Source organism: Pinus tabuliformis, chromosome 2_2, assembly GCF_031772625.1.
Source record: "Pinus tabuliformis cultivar Carrire ecotype Pingquan chromosome 2_2, CPIR1, whole genome shotgun sequence".
Lineage (NCBI taxonomy): Eukaryota > Viridiplantae > Streptophyta > Pinopsida > Pinales > Pinaceae > Pinus > Pinus tabuliformis.
The window spans coordinates 1,263,222,654-1,263,250,007 of NC_142300.1; the positions used below are offsets into that span (position 1 = coordinate 1,263,222,654).

A 27,354-nucleotide genomic window follows, 5' to 3' on the forward strand; every position below is an offset into this window, starting at 1 on the left:
GACTGAGATGATTGACAACCACATGCAGAAAGTGCCATTCCTGAAGATGAAGTTGAAGTTGAAGAATGCTCCACATGGATGTTATGTTTCTTCATCGCTGCTTCCAAGGCTTCCATCTTCTTAAAGCATTTGGATTCTAAGTGGCCATCTCGATTACAAAAGTTGCAATGTCTATCAGTCTTCTTCCATTTGTTTTTATTTGTCTTATCATTTTGTTGAAATGATTTTTCATTTTGAGGCTGAGATTGCTTAGGACCCTTGTTTGGTTTAGGACCATTCTTTTTAGGATATGACTTCTTAGGATTCTTTGAATTTGGTTGCTGCTGGGCGGCTAACGCTTTCTTGGAAGAGTTTCCAAGATTAAGAAGACCAAGGTGTAAGAGTTTTTCTTGTTCTCTTATTAAAGAATCACAAAAAGAGTCAAAGGAAGGGGACTTGTAGTCTGTTCCTTGAGAAATGAAGGCTTCTCTTGTAGAATGGAAGGTGGAAACAAACACAGAGTAGGCTGGTCCCAACTTTGTAAGAATGGAATAAATAAGGTTACTATCTTCTTTCTTAACTTTAACACCTTCCAAGAGATATCTAAGGGTCTTGAACTTGGACAAGAAATCTTCAATGCAAGAAAAATTATTAGGGTCCAATGTAAGCAACTCATTTTCAAGTTGATGGGCTCTAAGTTCATTTTTAATCCCAAAAACTTTATTGATTTGTTTCATTGCTTCATCAGGAGTATCAAGTTCTGCAATATGGAATCTAAGATCTGGAGAAATAGACATCCCTATCAATCCACGTGCTTGATCTTGCCTATTTTCCCATTTAGTAGCTTTATCTTCATCCTTCAGTTTCTTTTCTTGGCCTGAGGCTATTCTGTAGAGACCTTTACTTCTAAGTAAATCCTCAATGTAGGACAACCATTGGAAGTAGTTGGTGCTGTCAAGGGTAACTTGGTATTGACTTTCCATTTCAATGGAAACTGAAGCTAAAGATGCTAAAAATAAGTGTTCCAATGGATAGATCTCGAAAAATTAGGTTGGTTTAAAAAAAACGGCTCTGAAAACGGCTTCCGGATGAAGAAGTTATGGCTTTTTGAAAAAAAGTTGATGAAGTTGCCGACGAAGTGCGGGAATGTGCGGAAATGAAAAAGTCCGCCCCCACAAAATGGAGACTTGAACCCAAGACCTCTACTCTCTTAAAATAGCTTTGAACCAATTGAGCTATACAAAAAATTTGAGAGAGAGAGAGAGAGAGAGAGAGAGAGAGAGTGGGGGGGGGGGGTGCTTTGGGTTGCGTGCTTGCTTTGAGAAAGCTCTTTTTCCCTACAAAACAAAAAACACAAAACCCAACACGGACATGCAAAGAAAACGAACCTTACAGCTCGAAGTTAGCTTTAACTGAAAAACTAAATATTTTCAAAAATGAACCTTGCGGATCAAAGTTAGCTTTAGCCGGAAACTAAATATTTTTCTCAATGTTTCTGATTTTCCGAGATCACACTAAGGCGTAGGGAAAAGAGCATACGCATGAGAAAAATCCTTCCTTTCTGTTTCTGATTTGCCCAGATCGCACAGAGTCGCAGGGCAAAGAGCATACGCAGAAATGAAAGGTATAGATCCGGTAATAAAAAAAGGCTAAATAAACCGAAACCGAAATAAACAGAGAGAAAATAACTATAAACTGCAAATAAACACTGTATACCTCCAGATCTTAAAAATGACGCAGCTAGGGCTACCGGAAACCTTTTCGCGTGAAACGAAAGGGGTTCCTCACTGGAACAGATGCTCCCAACACAACAGAGCAGTCCTCTCAGCCCGAAAGCAGTCAAAAATAGTAGATCTAGGAAACGACAGTCGGATGCAGTTCTACTGGCTTCAGATTTGGATCACCAACGGACGCGGCCCTCAAATAGCTCTGATACCATGTAGGAATTTACAGGGTAAGTTCCTCAGATAGAACACCAAAGGACACTACTCACAACCAGATCGCAGATCAATACACCAGTATTTTTGACGTGGTTAAAACCCTCAAAGAGGGAAACAGTCCACGGCCTGAGCCAACGCGGCCACTTTAGGCAATTTATTAATAAAAGAATGAAAATTTACATATGCTTCTCTCATGCACGGATTACCCTACAAATGACCCTTCATGCGCTTTAAATAGAAATCATGGACCAATCGAGTGTCAAGCCACGGATCAAGTGTCGGTAATACCGAGGAGAGAATGAACCGTCGGATCACTACATATCGTGACCGTCGGATTGTAAGTTACAAAATGTACAACGGTAAAGAAACACACTTTTCCTAACTCTATACCTAACTCTATACTAGACCAAGTTGTACTTAACTATTTCCTATGTGTCGGAATATCCTAACACATACTCGGGACTTCTTATTCTCTTGGGGGGCAATTCTGCAATTGAAGCAACTGGACAAGGAAGAGTGCAACTTGAAGATGGAAGTTTTGAGAATGTCTTACATATTCCAAGGCTTTCTAGGAATCTTCTTTCAGTGTATCAGATGACACACACAGGCACCAGAAGGAAAGTGGAATTTACCGGTGATTCCATGAGCATTTATGATATGCAAACCAACTTGAAGATTACATCTAGCAAGGTAAATGATCAATCTCGTCTGTAGACAATTTTTTATTTTGTTCCTCAATCAAATTTTATTTTGCTACTTATGCATGCAAATGAAGAAAGTAGGATTTGGCATGAGAGATTTGGGCATTTGAATTTCAGATATATCCAACAACTTAGAAAGCAAGGGATGGTTAAAGGATTGTCGGCCATTGAATTTTCAAATGGTGTTTGTGACGCAAGCCTAAAGCTTGCAATACCCGGGAACTTGTTGAGATTGCAACAAGATGATGGACCTTAGTGAAAAGAGTCGCCTTCACTAAGTGGGCCCGCAGGCTATTTTTGGCGCAAGTCTATTTTTAGACTATGTCTATTTTTAGACATATGGATCATGTCTATGGATTGCAGGTTGCTGTTTATGGATGATTGATCAAGTTGGGAAAAAAATAGATGGACTTCTATTTTTGATGAAAGTGTGAGTGATCACAGTGTGAGTGATCAAAGTCAAAAATAGAAAAGTCAAATATTATTATCTCACAATAATATTTGGACTATAAAATTAATCTTATTCTCTTGGAGCACTTTAGTTTGAGCTACAGAGGTGGCACATGCAGCTGTCAGAAGGAAATATGCTTTTCTTATGAGTCAGTTGAGTTGTTGCATGCATGACTTCAGTTAGAACTCAATCAGTTGAGTTTGGTGGAGTTGATTGTGGAGTTGATGGAGTTGTGTTCAGTTTAGCTTTGTTAAACTAGTTGTATTTAGTCTAACTGGCAAATAGACTAGAGATGAGTTGGGTGAATTAGTTATTAATTAATTCACAAGTTATTAACTCATAATACAACTAATGAATACATCAGTTAACTCAGTTGCATGTCAGTGCATGTTCAGTTCAACAGGGACAGGTGGTAGAGAATCAGATTGCTATCAGTTGTGACTATAGTTGTGCACCAGATCTTGCACAATTAAGGGATTGAGTATGCCAATGAGTTTGCCCACGTATTTGCCCACATTATAGCTTGTGCTCACGTCCAACAAAGAGTGAGTGACTATTTTGCAGGTGAAAAATGAGTTTGGGGAGCCATTCTCATCAGTTCTTGAGCAGGTATTGAGCAGTGGAGGCAGGCAAGCAGTGGAAGAGATTTGGAGATCAGATCTGAGCTGTATTGTGTGTAACAGAGGTGGAGATACTTGTGAGAAGTATTATGCTGTGTAATGTTACATGACTCAATCATTAATACATAGATAGTTGGGGTTTTTAGCGAGATGCTTTCCCTGGGATACATACTGTGTTAATGTGTGAATGCTCTTGATGTTTTATTGTTATTGATGCTGCTATATTGTTGATCAACGTAGAGGAGCTTATGTATTGTGTATGGTTTCCGCAATAGTACATGATCAGGATAATCTCCATTGAATATGTGTTAAATTATTCAAAATTTCTACATGGTATCAGAGCTAGATGATTTGTAGAAAAAGTTTCTACATGGTATCGGAGCTGTTGATCATCAGATCTACTATTCAGGAAGTGTTTACATTCTATTTCTTCAGGCAGAGTCTGTAATTGGGCCAGGTAGCCTCTGGATTCATCCTTCCTTTGGAAGGTGAGATATCCGGTGAATGCCCATACAGTCAATCTCTGTACGAGAAATATTGTGTTCTCACGAATCTTAGATCCGAGGCGGTTGAGTTGGTTGCTGGTGGAATTCGAATTTGCAGCAGTGTTGTTGAAAATGTCTTTCAACAGATTGAAAATGTTATTCCAAAGCAAGAGCGACCTGGCGCTCAAGGATAAACTGAGAAACAATAAAGGTGAGAATGGATCTTCATCAAAGGTATCTGATGAAGAGAATTGTGCTTTGGCTGCCAAAGCAAAGAAAGGGAAGAGCAAGAAAGCTTCTCAGTCTGGTGCGAAAGGCAAGAAGCAGGATATGTCCAAGGTGAAGTGTTTTCACTGTCACCAGCACGGACACTATGCCACAAATTGTCCGCAGAAGAAGAAGAACAAGCAAGCTGCTGGATCTGCAGGGGGAGAGGCCTTAGCTTCTCAGTTTGAGCTTGATTTTTCATTGATCGCATGCTTGGTTTCAAGTGTGATGGGATCAGTGTGGTTCTTGGACAGTGGTGCGTCTTTTCACATGACGGGAGATAGAGATTTGTTCTCTGATCTGGAGGACAAGGATCTTGGAGTGCACATCGAGATGGGCGATGATGGTAGATACAGTGCGACCGGTATCGGTACCATTTCCTTTGAGAGGGAGTCTGGTAAACCCTTTGTATTGAAGGAAGTCATGCATGTTCCAGGATTGAAGAAGAATCTCATCTCAGTGGCGATGTTAGAAGACAAGGGGTATGATGTTGTTTTCAGCGAGGGAAAGGCCTTCCTGCGCAGCAAGACAACTGGTGAGACCCGGAAGATAGGGGTTCGAGTGAGGAACCTTTATCAGTTGCATGTAGATGGATGCGCAGCAATGGCAGGCAAGGCAGAAGGATTGGTGAGCCGAGATGATGGCGAGTTGTGGCACAGGAGATTGGGTCACCTTCACCATGGAGCCTTGAAGATACTGCAGCAGATCACTACAGGGCTTCCTAAAGGCACACTTGCACAGTCAGATCAGTGCAAGGGGTGTACTTTGGGGAAGTTTGTGAAAGCCACCTTTCACGAGAAGGATAGTCGCGCCACGACGATCCTTGAGAGAATTCACACAGACGTGTGTGGACCTTTCTCAGTTGCTTCGACAGCAAAACACAGGTATTATGTGATTTTTGTTGATGATTTCTCTCGTAAGTGCTGGATCTTCTTCATGCAGAAGAAGAGCGAGACATATTCAAAGTTCTGTGAATTCAAAGCACTGGTCGAGAAGGAGTCGGGGAAGAAGGTGAAGGCTCTTAGGAGCGATAATGGTGGTGAATACATCTCGGATGAGTTCAAGGATTTCTGCAAGACAGAAGGGATTCGTAGAGAGCTCATAGCTCCCCATAACCCACAACAGAACGGGGTAGCTGAGCGAAAGAACAGAACGATTGTGGGTGCTGCACGGGCAATGTTGCATGATCAGGGCCTACCCCTTCACTTGTGGGCGGAAGCATGCAATACAGCAGTTTATGTGCAGAACCGTTGTCCTCATAGGATACTTGGCATGAGTACATCCGAGGAGGCTTATTCTGGTAAGAAGCCTGATCTTTCTCATTTGAGGATTTTTGGTGCTAACGTTTACATGCATGTGACGAAGGATGCCAGGAAGAAGTTGGAGCCGACCGCAGAGGTTGGGATATTTGTGGGGTACACTGATACGCCCCACAACTATCGTGTGTATTTTCCAGACAGTGGTAAAACTGTTGTGCGACGGGATATAAAATTTCAGGAGGAGAAAGCCATGAAGTGTTCGCTTGAGAGGGAGCTACACTTGCATGCAGATGAGGAGCTATTAGTTCCTAAGGATGAGCTTCAGGACGTGGATCAGCCACAGGACGAGGTTCATGGAGTGGAAGAGACCACTCATGCAGCGCCAACCATCAGAGGGCGAAAGCGCTTGACAGAAGCTGAGCGACTGGCTCAAGATGCAGAGAAAGTTGTAGGACCACCTACAGCCCAACGCAGGCAGAGACAGTCACCTGATCGGTACACTGGATACATGGCTCTTATGAGCAAGTGTGTTGTGACTGAGCCATCCTCTTTCGAGGAAGCTGTGGAGGATCCCGCATGGGTAGACGCCATGGTGGAAGAGTATGATTCTATTGTCAGAAACAGTGCATGGGAGATTGTTCCTAGACCGGAAGGGAAATCAGTGGTGGGTTCGAGATGGATCTACAAAGTTAAGCAGGCAGCTGACGGGAGTGTGGAGAAGTACAAGGCAAGATTTGTTGCCCGAGGCTTTTCACAGATTGAGGGGATCGATTATGAGGAGACCTTTGCACTTGTCGCAAGGTATTCTTCCATACGGACGATTCTTGCTCTCTCAGCGCAGATGGGATGGCACATTCATCAGATGGATGTGAAGACTGCGTTCCTCAACGGAGTCATTGAGGAGGAGGTGTACATTGAGCAACCCGAAGGCTTTGAAGTCTTCAGCAGCGAGTCGCATGTGTGCAGGCTCAAGAGAGCGCTGTATGGGTTGAAGCAAGCACCACGTGCTTGGTACACACGGATAGACAGCTATTTCACAGGACTTGGATTCTCCAAGAGCGAGGCGGATCCGAACCTATACCAGATTGTGGTGGAGGGTAAGTTGCTTATCATTGTACTGTATGTTGATGATTTGATTCTAACGGGTGATGAGCTGTTGATACTGTCATGCAAGAAGGATCTTGCTACAGAGTTTGAGATGAAGGATTTGGGCCTCCTTCACTATTTCCTGGGATTGGAAATATGGCAGCGCAGTGGTGGACTGTTTGTTTCTCAGGGCAAGTATGCTCAGGAGATACTGGAGAAGTTCAACATGCATGGCTGCAAGCCTGTTGATACTCCTCTTCCTGGAGGTTGGAGGAAGGAGGATGCCACTTCGGGAGAAGAAGTGGATGCCACTGTTTATCGACAGTTGGTGGGGTCGCTGATGTATTTGGTCAATACACGACCTGATATATGCTATGCAGTTAACCAGCTTTCACAAGCTATGGTTAAGCCTACCAAGCTCTTCTGGAAGGCGGGCAAGCATGTATTGCGCTACTTGAGAGGCACATCGGGATATGGTTTGTGGTACAGACAGGAGGATGAGGTGAAGCTATGTGGCTTCACGGATGCAGATTGGGCAGGGAGCCCAACAGACAGAAAGAGCACATCAGGAGGGGTCTTCAGTATTGGATCGACTGCAGTTTCTTGATACAGCAGGAAACAGAGATCCGTGGCACTCAGTTCAGTGGAGGCCGAGTATATGGCAGCAAGTTTGGCTGCATGCGAGGCTATATGGATGAGGAAGATCCTGGTTGGTTTTTCGATTCTCATTTGGATCCTACTGTGATTTACTGTGATAACCAGAGTTGCATTAAACTCTCGGCTAATCCTGTATTTCATGATAGATCTAAACATATTGACATCAGGTACCATCATATCAGAGATTGTGTGCAGCGAAGGATCATGTTACTTTCGTACATTCCAACGGAGGATCAGGATGCTGATATTCTGACGAAGGCTCTCACCAGGAGCAAATTCGAGTACCACCGAGGCAGGATAGGGGTTGCTGATAATCCATATCTTGTCGAGAGGGAGTGTTGAGATTGCAACAAGATGATGGAGCTTAGTGAAAAGAGTCGCCTTCACTAAGTGGGCCCGCAGGCTATTTTTGGCGCAAGTCTATTTTTAGACTATGTCTATTTTTAGACATATGGATCATGTCTATGGATTGCAGGTTGCTGTTTATGGATGATTGATCAAGTTGGGAAAAAAATAGATGGACTTCTATTTTTGATGAAAGTGTGAGTGATCACAGTGTGAGTGATCAAAGTCAAAAATAGAAAAGTCAAATATTATTATCTCACAATAATATTTGGACTATAAACTTAATCTTATTCTCTTGGAGCACTTCAGTTTGAGCTACAGAGGTGGCACATGCAGCTGTCAGAAGGAAATACGCTTTTCTTATGAGTCAGTTGAGTTGTTGCATGCATGACTTCAGTTAGAACTCAATCAGTTGAGTTTGGTGGAGTTGATTGTGGAGTTGATGGAGTTGTGTTCAGTTTAGCTTTGTTAAACTAGTTGTATTTAGTCTAACTGGCAAATAGACTAGAGATGAGTTGGGTGAATTAGTTATTAATTAATTCACAAGTTATTAACTCATAATACAACTAATGAATACATCAGTTAACTCAGTTGCATGTCAGTGCATGTTCAGTTCAACAGGGACAGGTGGTAGAGAATCAGATTGCTATCAGTTGTGACTATAGTTGTGCACTAGATCTTGCACAATTAAGGGATTGAGTATGCCAATGAGTTTTCCCACGTATTTTCCCACATTATAGCTTGTGCTCACGTCCAACAAAGAGTGAGTGACTATTTTGCAGGTGAAAAACGAGTTTGGGGAGCCATTCTCATCAGTTCTTGAGCAGGTATTGAGTAGTGGAGGCAGGCAAGCAGTGGAAGAGATTTGGAGATCAGATCTGAGCTGTATTGTGTGTAACAGAGGTGGAGATACTTGTGAGAAGTATTATGCTGTGTAATGTTACATGACTCAATCATTAATATACAGATAGTTGGGGTTTTTAGCGAGATGCTTTCCCCGGGATACATACTATGTTAATGTGTGAATGCTCTTGATGTTTTATTGTTATTGATGCTGCTATATTGTTGATCAACGTAGAGGAGTTTATGTATTGTGTATGGTTTCCGCAATAGTACATGATCAGGATAATCTCCATTGAATATGTGTTAAATTATTCAAAACTTCTACAGAACTTCAACTCTGTTCTTGTCCAAATGTATCATCATTATATACCCAAGTCAAAACCTCAATAGTTGGCAAATTCATACAATACCATTTAATTGCGGAATCCTTTCAACATAAATCCCATACTACTCACCCATCACTTCCTCATTTGTTTCAATTCAACAACATGAGTATATAGGATCCAATAATAGTGTGAGTTCAATATTTGAATAAAAACCAATTTGCATTATAACAAAGTTCCACTTTTGAACCCAATATAAACCTTAGTCACAACTTATTATACTAACGCTGTTCAAACTAATTACATTCGGTTTAAACATACCTGTGTTATTAAGCACTGTCCATCCTCCAGCTCAAACTCTGCTTTTAACACTGTCATCAAATCTCAATGCTGGTCCATACAATCACTTCATTCAGGATTCGATCCATAACTTTACTGCGCCCTTCAATCTTTAACAATCTGGCAGATGTATCAGTTTATAAAACTTATAACTTCTGAATGTGTTCAAAGCTTAACACATTACACTCGAGCTGTATGAATATCGATTCAATTCAACATTTCAACATTTCAACGCAGAGTCTATTTCTTCAACACTTAATAGACTTACCATTAAACGCTGTGCCTACTCTGCGTTAACCATTTATAACAACCCAAATCAAAGTACCAAATATATGCGCTTTTTCCCTTACGGCGTATGCAACGGTCTCACATCAACACAGGTATTTTAATATTTACAGTCAATTTTGTCAAACAATTCCAGATCTCAATTTATTAACTGAATTCAATGCAAATTCATACCTTCTTCAACCATTCTGTGCCTTTCCCATTCTGGTTTTCCTAGCTGGTTAACGCCTTAGCAGTAGATATGACAGTTTGTATATACTACCAGTTTTTTATTAATTCAATTTCATACCTTTCAGTGGTTGGCTTTCCACTTGGTTTTTCAACAATTCCACGCTCTGCTTCTGAATTTGGTTCTTACACTATCATCATCGATCATTGAACAGCGTCATTTATTTTATGCCATCACTTCTGGCAATGGTCCATTCACCGCTTGCACTTTAAATCTCACCTTCTGCACTTGATTCAACTCGACCTCTACTCCGCCTTTTAATGACATGTCTTTTCCATTTAATTCTGTACAAACCACCATGCTGCCATCTATATTCTATGATATCGATTCTAACAATGTCACAATGTCATTCTAACAAATGTGTAAATTAATGCTTCAGCAAACCAAATTTCTCACGAATCAAGACTGTGTATCTCTTTAATTCTATACAGAACGCATTCAACCAATAGTACTTTCTGCAATCAACCTTACCTGTGGCTTCAACGCACTAATAATAACAATTTCTGCTATTGATCATACTCTGAATTACAGAAGCCTTACAGAATAGCAATTCATACCAAGCTGCGGACTTAAAATATGTTAAAGTAATCCCTTATGCAGAGATTTAACATCTGTTATGTTCCTTGAGGATGCATAACGGGTTTCACCGTTTGCTGGCGCTCTTCTCTTTCTTTCTTCACAACCATTCATAAACTCATGCACCAATAACAATTGTTATATAAATATCAATTCTTTTAGCTTGGACATATAAATCGATATCACAATTTCTCTTATTGCAGGCTTCCTTTGATCGATTTTTTAACAATTGATACCTCAACCATTTAACCAGAAATATATATAATTGCACAACTAATCAATGTATATAAACTGAAACAAAACAATGACTTACAAACTTTTGCTGGCCAGATATTTCAATTCTGTGGCCCTTTACAATTGCTGAAGGCTTACAGCCTTACTGTTCAAGCCTACTCTCAATCTCAATGTCTCCTTATCCTCTCAAAAACCCCTCATGTTTATACATAGATAATGCATTTAATTCACTCAAAATATCCCTCCACCTAATTCTCAACTAATCTATATTTTAGGTGTGGACTCAACAAAGTCCTATACATAGAATTCCTAATCTCTAATTTTGCTCCTAAACTATTTCTCTCATATCCTTTTAATCAATAAAAGAATATTTACAAAATCCTCACTTTTCCAAATTATCTCCTATTTTATTAAAAATAACAAATTAATTAATAAAGTAATAAAAATATCACACCCCCCTTTTCTCACATATTTACAAATGAAAAATGGCCTTGATGCTCCTGCATTAGTTTGTAATGGATGTGCTCTTGGAAAGCATCCACAAGACAAGTTCGAGAAGGGGCATGCATGGAGAGCCTCTTCACCTTTGGAGCTTGTACATAGTGATCTCATGGGTCCATTTCCAGTACTTTCAATGAGAAAAGAAAGATATGTGTTTTCATTTATAGATGATTACATGAGATTCACTTGGGTTTACTTCTTGAAAATCAAGTCTGAAGTTTTTCAACATCTAAATATTTTCAAAGCACATGCAGAAAATTAGTTTGGAAAACACATCAAGATACTTCGCACAAATAATGGGAAGGAATATGTCAACAAAGATATCCAAAATCTTTGTAATGAAGCAGGCATATAGTTGTAGCATACAGTTCCTTACACTCCGTAGCAAAATGGGGTGGCTGAAGGAAGAATATATCTTTGAAAGAGATGGCCAATTGCATGTTGCATGCAATATCTCTTCCATCAAAATTGTGGGCTGAAGCTATCAATTGTGCCTCATACATCTAGAATAGACATCCTCATATATCTGTTACTCGAAAAACACCTTTTGAGGCTTGGACTAACATGCACCCTAAAGTCAGTCATTTCCACATTTTTGAATCTCGAGGATGGGCCCGCATTCCTACAGAGAAGAGAAAGGTTTTGGAGCCTCAGAGTAAGGCATGCATGTTTGTTGGATACTCTGATGAAGTTAAAGGGTACAAATTGATTGATATCAACACTGAAGTGCTCTTTATCGAAAGGAGTGTAAAGTTTGAAGAAGATGCTTTGCATACACCACCAGATCAACCTGTTACAAAGTTACCCTCACCATTAATTAATGAGTATGTAGATGATACTTCAAATCAAGATTTTGATCTAGATGAGTCTTTGCCTGTCACACTTGTTTGACCACCATTTGTTGAACGACGAGATCATACTTATGTATTTCGGAAGATTCTCGACCACTTTTAGCACAAAAATGGTTCAACATGAGTGATCTCTTAGATGATCCTACCACTATACCTCAGTTTGAGGAAGATCCACAAGCACTCTTAGTCATGGAACAATTCATGCCCATGTACGCTTATATGATGCATGCATCTAATCCATAGACTTATTTAGAAGTAGTTGGACACCTTGAATGGGAAGTAATTATGGATGAGGAATACAACTCTCTCATTGAGAACCAGACTTGGGATCTGGTTCTGCTACCTTCCAATCGTAAACTTGTGAGGTGCAAGTGGGTTTTCCGGACCAAGAAAGCAACAGATGCTAGGTTAGTCAATATAAGGCATGGTTGGTGGCAAATTTTTTTTAGTAGGTACATGGTGTTGACTATGATGAGACTTTTGGTCCAGTGGAAAAAAATGGATTCCATTCTGCTAGCTCTCTCCATTGCAGCAACAAGAGGATGGTAGGTGCATCATATGGATGTGAATAATGCCTTTCTTCATGGTGATCTCAAGGAGTAAATCTAAATGGAGCATCCATAGGGATACATGAAAAATTCATCTCTGGTATGCAAACTAAAGAAGTCTTTCTATGGCCTTAAGCAAGAGCCTAGAGCATGGTATGCAAATATGGATTCCTATTTGTTATCTCAAAATTTTGTATGCTGAAAATCTGATTCCAATGTTTATTTTTTGAAGAAAATTGACTCCTTGTTGATCATAGTACTCTACATAGATGATCTTTTGATAACAAGTAGTTCAACTTCTACCATTGCTGAGATTAAAACTGCATTGCATAAGCGATTTTCTATGACAGACATGGGCTTGCTAAATTTCTTCCTTGGACTAGAGATCAATTAGAGTGGTTATGGGATTACCATTTCTCAACCAAAGTATGCTAGAGATATTTTGGCACGATTTCACATGAGTGACTGCAAGCTAGCAGCCACACCTTTCTTATCAGGGATAAATATTGAGAATAGCAAAGACACACCATTGGTTGATTTCACATTGTATTGTTAGCTTGTGGGAAGTCATCTTTATCTCACTCACTCCCATCTTGATCTCTCATATGTTTAGGGGCAGTTTCTAGATACATGCAAGAGCCACATGAGTTACACTGAAAAGCTACAAATCAAATCCTTCGATATGTCGAGGGGAAATCACCTATGGGATTCATTATGGAAAAAAAATTCTTTGGATCTCTTGGGTTCATAGATTAAGATTGGGCTAGCGACAACATTGATCGCAATTCCACCTCCGATTGTGTACTTAGTTTGGGATCCAACCCAATTTTTTGGTTAAGAAAGAAGCACGATGTTAATGCTTTATCATCCATAGAGTCCGAGTACATAGGAGCAGTCAATGCCACTATTCAGGACATTTGGCTACAACATTTCCTATATGAGCTTGGTATCATTGTCCATCATCCAACTATCATCTGGTGTGATAATGAAAATATGCTAAAGTTTTACAGAGATCCAATGCAGTGACAACTGACCAAACATATCAAGATCCACATGCACTTCATTAGAGAACTAATTCATAATTGGATCATCGATCTTGACTATTGTCCTAGTTCCGAGAAGACTATCGATATCTTCAACAAGACTTTCACTGAGCAAAAGTTTCAATTTCCGCGAGATCATCTTGGGGTGAAGAATACGACTCCCTAGTAGTTGTCTTTTCTCTACTTTTTGCATTATATTTTGAAGGGGTTTTTTTCCCCACTGGGTTTTCCCTCTTTCCTCTTTCCATGCATTGTATATGGGTACCTAAAATGGCCTTGTTGTCGAGACTCATTCATTTTGTAATACACTCACCTAAGTTATGCTTAAGGGGGGGTGTTGGTGTACATGCACCTAGTTCGCCTTATTTAGCTTCAATTCAACTCTAGTTATTGCATGAACACCAACACCCCCCATTAAGCATAATTTAGGTGAGTGTGATACAAAATGAATGAGTCCCGACAATAAGGCCATTTTAGGTACTGTTGAAGCCTCGAAAATCGTTGCTTCAACATGGGGGAAAAACACTCGGTCCGGACCTTGGTTGGCAGCTCCTCTTCCATTTGGAGTAGTGGCTCTGACTGAGGATAATGGGACCAGTTTCCCAATCTATTTAATGATTGTGCTAATGGGGTGATATATGATGTTTTGAAGTAATATCTAAGCTAGAGATAATCTAATCTAAACTAATAATCACATGCATTTTATCCTAATTTAAACACTATCTAGTAATAACTCTGTCCAAGAGTAAATTGATATATGCGATCTACAATAATTTCTAAAAGAAATTGATAATACAGATCATTCAATTGCGATGAGAAATGAATCCGTTTTAACAATAACCGTTTTGTATAAAAAGTTAGTAGAAACGATTGTGAAAGATATATCGCATAAGGAATTATTCATGTATTCAACATAAAATATAGATCATCATCATACAGAAGTGTAATAATGGCAATCAAGATTCAAACTTTCATACATAACAATTTGAGAAGAAATCATTGCTTGATACATAAGTAAAAAGGATTACGAGATAAAAGTACCATTTATAATACGTCCTACTCATGTGCTTCAACAATATTGATCTACTTTCAGTCCATTCAACACCATCTAAGAGTACAAAAGTGCAATTTCAGTAGAAGATGCTAAATCACATAAAAATAAATCATGTTCCATTAATTTCACCAGAACTTCCTCAAAGGGACAGAAGTGAATGTTTTTAAGATTGTTTCTAATAAAATTCTAGACCCCTCTCTAAATGCATGAGAGGGGTTTAATTAATTAAACTATAAAACTAAAAATAGATTATTACAAAAATAGCTGAGGAGGTTTAAACAACCTGCCTCAAATTATGCAAAAATAAAATCAAAATAGAAATGATCATGGTGACTAGCTATCTTGCATTTGATCCTTCAGATCGCAAATGTCCATCATGGGCTTGAGCTGTGTTGGTTGGTCAACTTCAGCTTTCAGCTGTCCAACGAATACGACATCGGTTAGTGCTGGCACCATTTTCTTCGTAGAAGTGGTTAGGCATCACAGGGTCATCCATTGGCTGTGAGGTTTTGCCAAATGTCACCAATATGCTTCCCAGTTTAACCTGGTCATTTGCCTTATTACTTCTTCTTTTTCTTCTGTTTCCTGTTTCCATTGTAGTTCAAGTTGTTTCGCATTAAGAGGAAAACCTGGAATGGATGCTGCCACAAGGTTGGCGCTATGAAAATTTTCATTGACATTTTCTATGACACTGTTTGTTGTTGTTACCTTGTCTGCTGTTGCCTTTTCTGCCTCTTTAAGCTGAGAATCCTGTTAGCTCTGCTACATTCTCTAAAGCTGGAGGCCAACTTGGCCCTTGGTCGTGCTCAAAGAAAGGCTCGTGGTGGTTGCCCTCACCTTCCCCTTTTACTTCTCTTACCCTCCTTTGTCTTTACTTCCCGTGTTTTTGTTCAAAACCATAGTCAAAGCCCTTTCCGAGTCCTGGGCTTTAATATACACAAAACCTTATAAATCTGTGACCGCACACTTACCCGCCTTCGTAAAGAAGCCCTACAGCCACAACCGTTGATCTCTGCCAGTTTGATCTAACAGCTTCCGTCACAGAAACCCGTGCAACCGTTCCCCACCATCCGATCATCTTACCTCGCGATCGGATGGCGATTGCACCTCCCGCTTTCATAAGCTACCCGCGCGTTAACTCGTGATCATGGCGGTTTTCCTCCCGTCACATCTGCCACGTGTCGCGCATTGAATGGTATCGCGCGCATGCGTACAATTATCGCCATCCTCCGAAAGCGGTGCGGGGAATACCACCCGCCACTGAACCTACCCTCACCGCTCGTTATCGCCCGCGCTACTCCTCCGCCCAATAGCCGTCGGATATGTCCGCCTGCGATTCGACGGCTCACGGTTGTCCATTCCTATTTTCGCCCAATGCCTCCGGTAAATCAATCTCCGCCGCCCATCTGCGAGATCTGACGGCTCATAATTACCCCGCTCACATACCTCTCGATACTCCTTAGCAAGCGCTCTCTGCCGTCAATTCATGCAATTCAACGGTTGATCTTTCTCCACCATGCCTTCGCCATACTGTCCATGTCCATAGCCTGTTCTATGCTACCAAATGACGAAGGCGATCACCTAACAGCACTCTGTGCATTAGATCCTCAACAACCGCATTAAACAAGCAGCATGGCTAAGGAAGAAAAGTACAGAGCTTGAGCAGATAAATGCATTTATCAATTATGGAGCTTGTTTCATATTACACTCCACCTGTTCAGTAAGGACGACCGAGCAGTAGAAAGATCAAATTCATTCATTAAAGCAGGCAGATTGTAGTAGAGACTCTATCAGAGAGTTAAGGTGGTTGGTGGTCCATTATGATCCCTCCACGCATAGAATAGCAGAATATCTTTGTAAACAAACTCTATATATACCCAGAACACAGATGGGATGAGGGTTGATGGTTGTTGTTTTGATGTAAGGTTCAACTTATGGAGACTGTAACTACTGTGATACTTGCAGCGTCTGGTCTTCATTTTCAGCTAATACAAGCTTCTTTTGCTATTAATTGCTCACTTTCCATTTCTACTCTGTTCTAGGCTGTGCCTGTTATGAATTTTTCATGTGCTCTTGATGTTTAGCATTAGAGGGGCTGTCATCCCACCTCTGTGTTAGAATCCGGTAAGTATCATTGAATGTGTTATGCAGGTTTCTGTTTACTTAGCGCCAGAGAGCTGTCATCCTGTCTGTGCATTAGGAAATAGATTTGCAGACCTCTTTACTAGTTGCAGCCGGCGATCACATGGTCTTGTGCATCTGCTGGTGTGGTCAGTATTCTCCATGTTCACCTAATCCTGAAACTGTGAGTAATTGGTGGTCTAAAGCCTTGTAGTCTGAGGGTGTTTACCCATGTCTGGAGTTAAGCATAGTAGAAGTGGTTATCTAGCTTGAATATGCATCATTCCTTCCATTCATCCATTTCCAACATTTTTTTGAGTTTGTAATGTTCCCGAGCATCTCTGAGATACAACCTAGGAGAGTTTTTTGGGGTGATAACATTAATTGGCGCTGTTGCCAGGGAGAGGAGATTGAAGCTCAGCTTCCCTGGGAGGACGACACAGTTTCAGATTTTGATGATAGACAAGGTCTGGACACATTTTTGGTTGTAATCATCTATCTGGGGACTCCACTGGAGGAAGACCATCGTTTAGCGACTCCACATCACAGTTCTGGCTCAGTTTGTGAGACACACTCGAAGAAATCCTCAGAAATCACCAGCAGTTCCAGTGCCTGACCCTGAGAAGATCGTTAAGCAGAAGAAAACATCACCAAAAGGAGCATCAGGATTAGGTAAGCCCAAGAAATCCCATGTATATCTACTAGTGAAAAATCACCTTCAGAGATTCATAAAGCTCCTTTCATTTCCCTTTCAGATCTCAGTCCAAAGAAAGCATCCCATACAGTCCATCATATTCCTCTGTTTCTGTCATCCATTACATTGCTTCATACCACTCAGTCTACCAGTATGCTTACACCTAACTGCAGTCATGGCAGGCCAGCAAGCCCTCACAAGGATAGAAAGAATCATTGCTGCTAGGTATGGACCCTTGGTCTTGCCTGTTCCTTTAAATGCCATGCCTACAGGAGATTATCAGGAATACATGCCTAAGTTTACTCGTACAAAAGGAGTAACAGCTGAAGAGCATCTAGAGTCTTTTTATTGTTATGCTGATAACCTGGATATATATGAAGAGGATGTGTGGATGAGGGTTTTTGTCCAAAGCTTAGATGGGGAAGCTAGAAAATGGTTCAGAGAATTACCCCCTAGGTCTATTGCATTCATTGAGGCTTTAGATGATGTGTTCCTAAAGCATTGGGGGGATAAGAGAGATCTGCTCTATTATCATACTAAATTTGGGAACTTGTAGAGGGAAGAGGGTGAGCTGCTGTCCGATTTCAACATCAGATTCAACCATATGTACAACAGAATACCAGCTGAAGTCAAACCTACCCCTACTTCTGCTATGCTCACTTATGCTAATGCCTTCGATTCTCAGTTTTGCCTGCTGATAAGAGAAAGAAGATGTGCTTCTTTGGCTAATATGCAAGATGTAGCCTTTGAAGTAGAATCAAACATCATCACTGGAGAGAGGCTCGAAGGTGATGCTGATAGGAGAAGACAGGGAGGAGAGCTCTCATCATCCTTTGATCCTGTGATCGATAAATTAGCTAGGATGATAGCGTTATTAGCCTCTGAAGTTTCCAGATTAGAGGCTGAGCAATATTCTGAGGAAGCAGGAGTTCCTTGTTCCTTTACTATTCCAAATCCAAATCCATATAGAGGAGCAAAGGATCAGCTGAAAATTTAGCAAAGAAATCAAGATGCAAACGAAGATCAAAGGGTGAAGACCCTTTTTCAGAATATAGTCATGGAAGAAGAGCAGCCTGAAGAAGAGGAGGAGGTCCATGGTTTGGGCAGTGCCCCTTTCCTAACCAGAGCTGCCTATGAGAGGTCATTATCTATAGGCACTGCTCACTAGTTTTTTGTACCTGTAGAACAACAAGTCTATCAGTAGAAGTAGCCAGCAGCAAGTCCCACCATCCACGAAGTGCCTGAAGCCAGCCCATCTTCCAATGACTATGTAGATCTGCAACTTGACCAACCTGCTGTCATCCCCAACTCAATGATCAATAAGGGAGAAGAAAGCTCCCCATCATCTTATGCTTCTCTATCTGTTCAAGTGACAATCCCTCACAGTTGCCCACTAGGCACCGAGGCAGACCATAACTCAATGCCCAAGGTTGATACTGATCAACTCAGTCTTGATTTTCCGAAGCCTGCCCAGTTAGTCCCCACACAGCTTGAAAGAGTAGTTTGTCAGATGACAGAGCAAGAGGATGCACAGTTTTGAGACTCCTCCTTGGATGTGGATTGTTCTAAAAAAGATGCGGGAGCAGGTGATGTCTATGTGTCCTCCACACAAGAATACATTGTTTTGCCATTCATGTTAATTGTGCAGGCCACAGATGACACAGAGAAGTACACAGCATTCATTGTTATCCAGCAGGTGTAAAAAGGCTCCCATGAAGAACATCCGAGGATGAGAGTATACAGAAGGGGGATGAAATTTGATCCATATCTACCAGATAAGGTCATATGCCCTAAACTCTTTGAGGTAGAGGATCAAATCAACCCAGTTTTTCAGATCTACGATGAAGGGGCCGAGAGGCAGAGAAACAGTTTTGATGGTCTTGCAGATGGCCAATTTTCGAAGATTTATGTTGTTTAAGGTTCTCAGGCCTTAATGATTGTAGGAATTTTCTTTTACAGGTTTTAGCGTAGGCTTAATTAGACTCCATGCCAATTGGAATACTAGGAAAATGTTTTTAAGCTTGTTTTGTATGAAGGCATTGGTCTGTAGTTCTTGAGACCCCACAGGGAGGATCTCATACCCAGAAGGAGCCAGTGTTAGATCTGCTACATTCTCTAAAGCTGGAGGCCAACTTGGCCCTTGGTTGTGCTCAAAGAAAGGCTCGTGGTGGTTGCCCTCACCTTCCCCTTTTACCTCTCTTACCCTCCTTTGTCTTTACTTCCCGTGTTTTCATTCAAAACCATAGTCAAAGCCCTTTCCGAGTCCCGGGCTTTAATATACACAAAACCTTATAAATCCATGACCGCATGCTTACTCGCCTTCGTAAAGTTGCCCTAAAATCCCAACCATTGATCTCCGCCGGTTTGATCTAACGGCTCCCGTCGCAGAAACCCACGCAACCATTCCCCACCGTCCGATCATCTTACCCCGCGATTGGATGGCGATCGCACCTCCCGATTTCACAAGCTACCCGCGCATTAACTCGCGATCACGACGGTTTTCCTCCCATCACATCCACCACGTGTCGCACGTTGAATGGTATCACTCTCCCGCTTACTATTACTGCCATCCTTCGAAAGCGGTGCGGGGAATACTACCCGCCATTGAACCCACCCTCCCCACTTGTTATCGCCCGCGCTACTCCTCCGCCTGATAACCGTCGGATCTGTCCGAATATGATCTAGTGGCTCATGGTCGTCCATTCCCGTTTCCGCCCAATGCCTTCAGTAAACCAATCTCCATCGCCCATCTGCGAGATCTGACGGCTCATAATTACCCTGCTCAGATACCTCCCGATACTCCTTAGCAAGCACTCTCCGCTGTCGATTCACGCAATTCATTGGTTGATCTTTCTCCACCATGCCTCTGCCATACTATCCGTGTCCATAGCCTGTTCTGTGTTGCCTAAGGATGAAGGCGATCACCTACTAACACTCTGCGGATTATATCCTCAACAACCGCATTCAACAAGCAGCATGGCTGAGGAATAAAAGTACAGAGCTCGAGCAGATAAACACATTTATCAATTATGGAGCTTGTTTCATATTACACTCCACCTGTTCAGGAAGGACGACCGAGCAGCAGAAAGATCAAATTCATTCATTAAAGCAGGCAGATTGTAGCAAAGACTCTATAAGAGAGTTAAGGTGGTTGGTGGTCCATTATGATCCCTCCACACATAGAACAACATAATATCTTTGTAAACAAACTCTATATATACCCAGAACACAGATGGGATGAGGGTTGATGGTTGTTGTTTTGATGTAAGGTTCAACTTCTGGAGACTGTAACTACTGTGATACTTATAGCATCTTGTCTTCATTTTCAGCTAATACAAGATTCTTTTGCTCACTTTCCATTTCTACTCTGTTCTAGGCTGTGCCCGTTATGCATTTTTCATGTGCTCTTGATGTTTAGCATTAGAGGGGCTATCATCCCACCTCTGTGTTAGAATCTGGTATGTATCATTGAATGTGTTATGCAGGTTTCTATTTACTTAGTGCCAAAGAGCTGTCATCCTGTCTGTGCATTAGGAAATAGATTTGCAAACTTATTTACTAGTTGCAGTCGGCCATCACATGGTCTTGTGCATCTGCTAGTGTGGTCAATATTCTCCATGTTCACCTAATCCTCAAACTGTGAGTAATTGGTGGTCTAAAGCCTTGTAGTATGAGGGTGTTCACCCATCTCTGGAGTTAAGCATAGTACAAGTGGTTATCTGGCTTGAATATGCATCATTCCTTCCATTCATCCATTTCCAACATTTTTTTGAGTTTGTAATGTTCCCGAGCATCTTTGAGATACAACCTAGGAGAGTTTCTTGGGGTGATAACATTAATTGGCGCCGTCGCCAGGGGAGAGGAGATTAAAGCTCAGCTTCCCTGGGAGGACGACATAGTTCCAGATTTTGATGATAGACAAGGTCTGGACACATTTCTGGCTGTAATCATCTATCTGGGGACTCCACTGCAGGAAGACCATCCTTTAGCGACTCCACATCACAGTTCTAGCTCAGTTTGTGAGACACACTCGAAGAAGTCCTTAGAAATCACCAGCTGTTCCAGTGCCTAACCCTGAGAATATCGTTAAGCAGAAGAAAACATCACAGAAAGGAGCATCAGGATCAGGTAAACCTAAGAAATCCCATGTATATCTGCTAGTGAAAAATCACCTTCAGAGATTCATAAAGCTCCTGTTCATTCATTTCCCTTTCGGATCTCAGTCCAAAGAAAGCATCCCATACAGTCCATCATATTCCTCTGTTTCTATCATCCATTACATTGCTTCATACCACTCAGTCTACCAGTATCCTTACACCTAACTCCAATCATGGCAGGCTAGCAAGCCCTCACAAAGATAGAAAGAATCGTTGTTGCTAGGTATGGACCCTTGGTCTTGCCTATTCCTTTAAATGCCATGCCTGCAGGAGATTATCAAGAATACATGCCTAAGTTTACTGGTACAGAAGGAGTAACAGCTGAAGAGCATCTAGAGTCTTTTATTGTTATGCTGATAACCTGGATATCTATGAAGAGGATGTGTGGATGAGGGTTTTTGTCCAAAGCCTAGATGGGGAAGCTAGAAAATGGTTCAGAGAATTACCCCCTAGGTCTATTGCAAATATTGAGGCTTTACATTATGTGTTCCTAAAGCATTGGGGGCATGAGAGAGATCTGCTCTATTATCATACTGAATTTGGGAACTTGCAGAGGGAAGAGGGTGAGCTGCTGTTCGATTTCCACATTAGATTCAACCATATGTACAGCAGAATACTAGCTGAAGTCAAACCTACCCCTACTTCTGCTATGCTCAGTTATGATAATGCCTTCGATTCTCAATTCTGCCTGCTGATAAGAGAAAGAAGATGTGCTTCTTTGGCTAATATTCAAGATGCAGCCTTTGAAGTAGAATCAAACATCATCGCTGCAGAGAGGCTCGGAGGTCATGCTGATAGGAGAAGACAGGGAGGAGAGCTCTCATCATCCTTTGATCCTGAGATCGATAAATTAGCCAGGATGATAGAGTTATTAGCCTCTGAAGTTTCTAGATTAGAGGCTGAGCAATATTCTGGGGAATCAGGAGTTCCTTGTTCCTTTACTCTTCCAAATCCAAATCAATATAGAGGAGCAAAGGATCAGCTACAGATTTTGCAAAGAAATAAAGATGTAAACGAAGATCAAAGGGTGAAGACCCTTTTTCAGAATATAGTCATGGAAGAAGAGCAACCTGAAGAAGAGGAGGAGGTCCATGGTTTGGGAGATAAGGGCAGTGCCCCTTTCCTAACCAGAGCTTCCTATGAGATGTCATTATCTATAGGCACTTCTCACCAGTTTATTGTACCTGCAGAACAACAAGCTGATCAGCAAAAGCAGCCAGCAGTAGGTCCCACCATCCTCGAAGAGCCTGAAGCCAGCCCATCTTCCAATGACTATGCAGATCTGCAACTTGACCAACCTGCTGTCATCCCCAACTCAATGATCAATAAGGGAGAAGAAAGCTCCCCATCATCTTATGCTTCTCTGTCTGTTCAAGTGACAATCCCTCACAGTTGCCCACTAGGCGCCGAGGCAGACCATAACTCAATGCTCAAGGCTGATACTAATCACCTCAGTCTTGATTTTTTGACGCCTACCCAGTTGGCCCCCACATAGCTTGAAAGAGCAGTTTGTTAGATGACAGAGGAAGAGGATGCACAGTTTTGGGACTCCTCCTTGGATGTGGACTGTTCTAAAAAAGATGTAGGAGCAGCTGATGTCTGTGTGTCCTCCACACAAGAATACATTGGCTTTCCATTCATGTTAATTATGTAGGCCACAGATGACACAGAGAAGTACACAACATTCATTGTTATCCAGCAGGTGTACAAAGGCTCCCATGAAGAACATCCGAGGATGAGAGTATACAGAAGGGGGATGAAATTTGATCCATATCTACCAGATAAGGTCAAATGCCCTAAACTCTTTGAGGTAGAGGATCAAATCAATCTAGTTTTGCAAATCTACAATGAAGGGGCTGAGAGGCAGAGAAACAGTTTTGATGGTCTTGCAGATGGCCAGTTTTCGAAGATTTATGTTGTTTAAGGTTCTCAGGCCTTAATTATTGTAGGCATTTTCTTTTATAGGTTTTAGCGTAGGCTTAATTAGACTCCATGCCCAATGGAATACTAGGAAAATGTTTTTAAGCTTGTTTTGTATGAAGGCATTGGTCTGCAGTTCTTGAGACCTCACAGGGAGGATCTCATCCCCAGAAGGAGCTAGTGTTAGCTCTGCTACATTCTCTAAAGTTGGAGGCCAACTTGGCCCTTGGTCATGCTCAAATAAAGGCTCATGGTGGTTGCCCTCACCTTCCCCTTTTGCCTCTCTTACCCTCCTTTGTCTTTACTTCCCATGTTTTCGTTCAAAACCATAGTCAAAGCCCTTTCTGAGTCCTGGGATTTAATATACACAAAACCTTATAAATCCATGACCGCATGCATACTCGCCTTCGTAAAGCCGCCCTACAACCCCAGCCGTTGATCTCTGCCGGTTTGATCTAATGGCTCCTGTCGCAGAAACCTGCACAACCGTTCCCCACCATCCGATCATCTTACCCCGCGATCGGACGACGATCGCACCTCCCGCTTTCACAAGTTGCCCGCGCGTTAACTCGCGATCACGGCGGTTTTCCTCCCGTCACATCCGCCACATGTCACGCATTGAATGGTATCACGCGCCTGCGTACGATTACCGCCATCCTCCGAAAGCGGTGTGGGGAATACCGCCCGCCACCGAACCTGCCCTCCCCGCTCGTTATCGCCCGCGCTACTCCTCTGCCCAATAGCCGTCAGATCTGTCTACCCACGATCTGACGGCTCACAGTCGTCCATTTTCATTTTCGCCTAATGCCTCCAGTAAACTGATCTCCACCGCCTATTTGTGATATTTGACGGCTCATAATTACCTCGCTCACATACCTTTGGATACTCCTTAGCAAGCGCTCTCCGCCGTCGATTCACGCAATTCAATGGTTGATCTTTCTCCACCATGCCTCCACCATACTATCCGTGTCCATAGCCTGTTCTGTGTCGCTGAAGGACGAAGGTGATAACCTACCAGCACTCTGCGCATTAGATCCTCAACAACTGCATTCAACAAGTAGCATGGCCGAGGAAGAAAAGTACAGAGCTCGAGCAGATAAACACATTTATCAATTATGGAGCTTGTTTCATATTACACTCCACCTATTCAGGAAGGACATCCGAGCAGCAGAAAGATCAAATTCATTCATTAAAGCAGGTAGATTGTAGTAGAGACTCTATCAGAGAGTTAAGGTGGTTGGTGGTCCATTATGATCCCTCCACGCTTAGAACAACAGAATATCTTTGTAAACAAACTCTATATATACCCAGAACACAGATGGGATGAGGGTTGATGGTTGTTGTTTTGATGTAAGGTTCAACTTTTGGAGACTGTAACTACTGTGATACTTGCAGCGTCTGGTCTTCATTTTCAGCTAATACAAGCTTCTTTTGCTGTTAATTGCTCACTTTCCATTTCTACTCTATTCTAGGCTGTGCCTATTATGCATTTTTCATGTGTTCTTGATGTTTAGAATTAGAGGGGCTGTCATCACACCTCTGTGTTAGAATCTGGTATGTATCATTTAATGTGTTATGCAGGTTTCTATTTACTTAGTGTCAGAGAGCTGTCATCCTGTCTGTGCATTAGGAAATAGATTTGCTGACCTCTTTACTAGTTGCAGCCGGCCATCACATGGTCTTGTGCATCTACTGGTGTGGTTAGTATTCTCCATGTTCACCTAATCCTAAAACTGTGAGTAATTGGTGGTCTAAAGCCTTGTAGTCTGACGGTGTTCACCCATGTCTGGAGTTAAGCATAGTAGAAGTGGTTATTTTGCTTGAATATGCATCATTCCTTCCATTCATCCATTTCCAACATTTTGTTGAGTTTGTAATGTTCCCGAGCATCTCTGAGATACAACCTAGGAGAGTTTCTTGGGGTGATAACATTAATTAGCACCGTTGTCGGGGAGAGGAGATTGAAGCTCAGCTTCCCTGGGAGGACGACATAGTTCTAGATTTTGATGATAGACAAGGTCTGGACACATTTCTGGTTGTAATCATCTATCTGGGGATTCCACTGGAGGAAGACCATCCTTTGGCAACTCCACATCACAGTTCTGGCTCAGTTTGTGAGACACACTCGAAGAAATCCTCAGAAATCACCAGCTGTTCCAGTGCCTGACTTTGAGAAGATCGTTAAGCAAAAGAAAACATCATAGAAAGGAGCATCAGGATCATGTAAGCCCAAGAAATTCCATGTATATCTACTAGTGAAAAATCAACTTCAGCGATTCATAAAGCTCATGTTCATTCATTTCCCTTTCGGATCTCAGTCCAAAGAAAGCATCCCATACAGTCCATCATATTCCTCTATTTCTGTCATCCATTACATTGCTTCATACCACTCAGTCTACTAGTATCCTTACACCTAACTCCAGTCATGGCAGGCCAGCAAGCCCTCACAAAGATAGAAAGAATCGTTGCTACTAGGTATGGACCCTTGGTCTTGCCTGTTCCTTTAAATGCCATGCCTGCAGGAGATTATCAGGAATACATGCCTAAGTTTACTGGTACAGAAGGAGTAACAGCTGAAGAGCATCTAGAGTCTTTTTATTGTTATGCTGATAACCTGGATATCTATGAAGAGGATGTGTGGATGAGGGTTTTTGTCCAAAGCCTAGATGGGGAAGCTAGAAAATGGTTCAGAGAATTACCCCCTAGGTCTATTGCAGACATTGAGGCTTTAGATGATGTGTTCCTAAAGCATTGGGGGGATAAGAGAGATCTGCTCTATTATCATACTGAATTTGGGAACTTGCAGAGGGAAGAGGGTGAGCTGCTGTCTGATTTCAACATCAGATTCAACCATATGTACAGCAGAATACCAGCTGAAGTCAAACCTACCCCTACTTCTGCTATGCTCACTTATGCTAATGCCTTCGATTCTCAGTTCTGCCTGCTGATAAGAGAAAGAAGATGTGCTTCTTTGGCTGATATGCAAGATGCAGCCTTTGAAGTAGAATCAAACATCATCGCTGCAGAGAGGCTCGGAGGTGATGCTGATAGGAGAAGACAGGGAGGAGAGCTCTCATCATCCTCTGATCCTGAGATCGATAAATTAGCCAGGATGATAGAGTTATTAGCCTCTAAAGTTTCTAGATTAGAGGCTGAGCAGTATTCTGAGGAAGCAGGAGTTCCTTGTTCCTTTACTCTTCCAAATCCAAATCCATATAGAGGAGCAAAGGATCAGCTGCAGATTTTGTAGAGAAATCAAGATGCAAACAAAGATCAAAGGGTGAAGACCCTTTTTCAGAATATAGTCATGGAAGAAGAGCAGCCTGAAGAAGAGGAGGAGGTCCATGGTTTGGAAGATAAGGGCAGTGCCCCTTTCCTAACCAGAGCTGCCTATGAGAGGTCATTATCTATAGGCACTGCTCACCAGTTTGTTGTACCTGCAGAACAACAAGTTGATCAGCAAAAGTAGCCAGCAGCAGGTCCCACCATCCTCGAAGAGCCTGAAGCCAGCCCATCTTCCAATGACTATGCAGATTTGTAACTTGACCAGCATGCTGTCATCCCCAACTCAATGATCAATAAGGGAGAAGAAAGCTCCCCATCATCTTATGCTTCTCTGTCTGTTCAAGTGACAATCCCTCACAGTTGCCCACTAGGCACCAAGGCAGACCATAACTCAATGCCCAAGGCTGATACTGATCACCTCAGTCTTGATTTTCTGAAGCCTGCCTAGTTGGCCCCCACACATCTTGAAAGAGTAGTTTATTAGATCACAGAGGAAGAGGATGCACAGTTTTGGGACTCTTCCTTGGATGTGGACTGTTCTAAAAAAGATACAGGAGCAGG

The 27,354-nt window shown here is 41.9% G+C and overlaps 1 protein-coding gene across 1 annotated transcript in view; it reads left to right on the forward strand.

Moving 5' to 3' along the window:
- The window catches only part of LOC149198083 (LEAF RUST 10 DISEASE-RESISTANCE LOCUS RECEPTOR-LIKE PROTEIN KINASE-like 2.1), a 116,882-nt gene extending 93,799 nt beyond the window's left edge, over positions 1–23,083 (forward strand). Inside the window, exon 5 of the mRNA XM_089408917.1 lies at positions 22,779–23,083. Within this exon, the coding sequence (XP_089265043.1) occupies positions 22,779–23,083 (305 nt within the window). The remainder of the gene's footprint in view (positions 1–22,778) is intronic.
- The last annotated feature ends 4,271 nt before the right edge of the window (positions 23,084–27,354 follow it).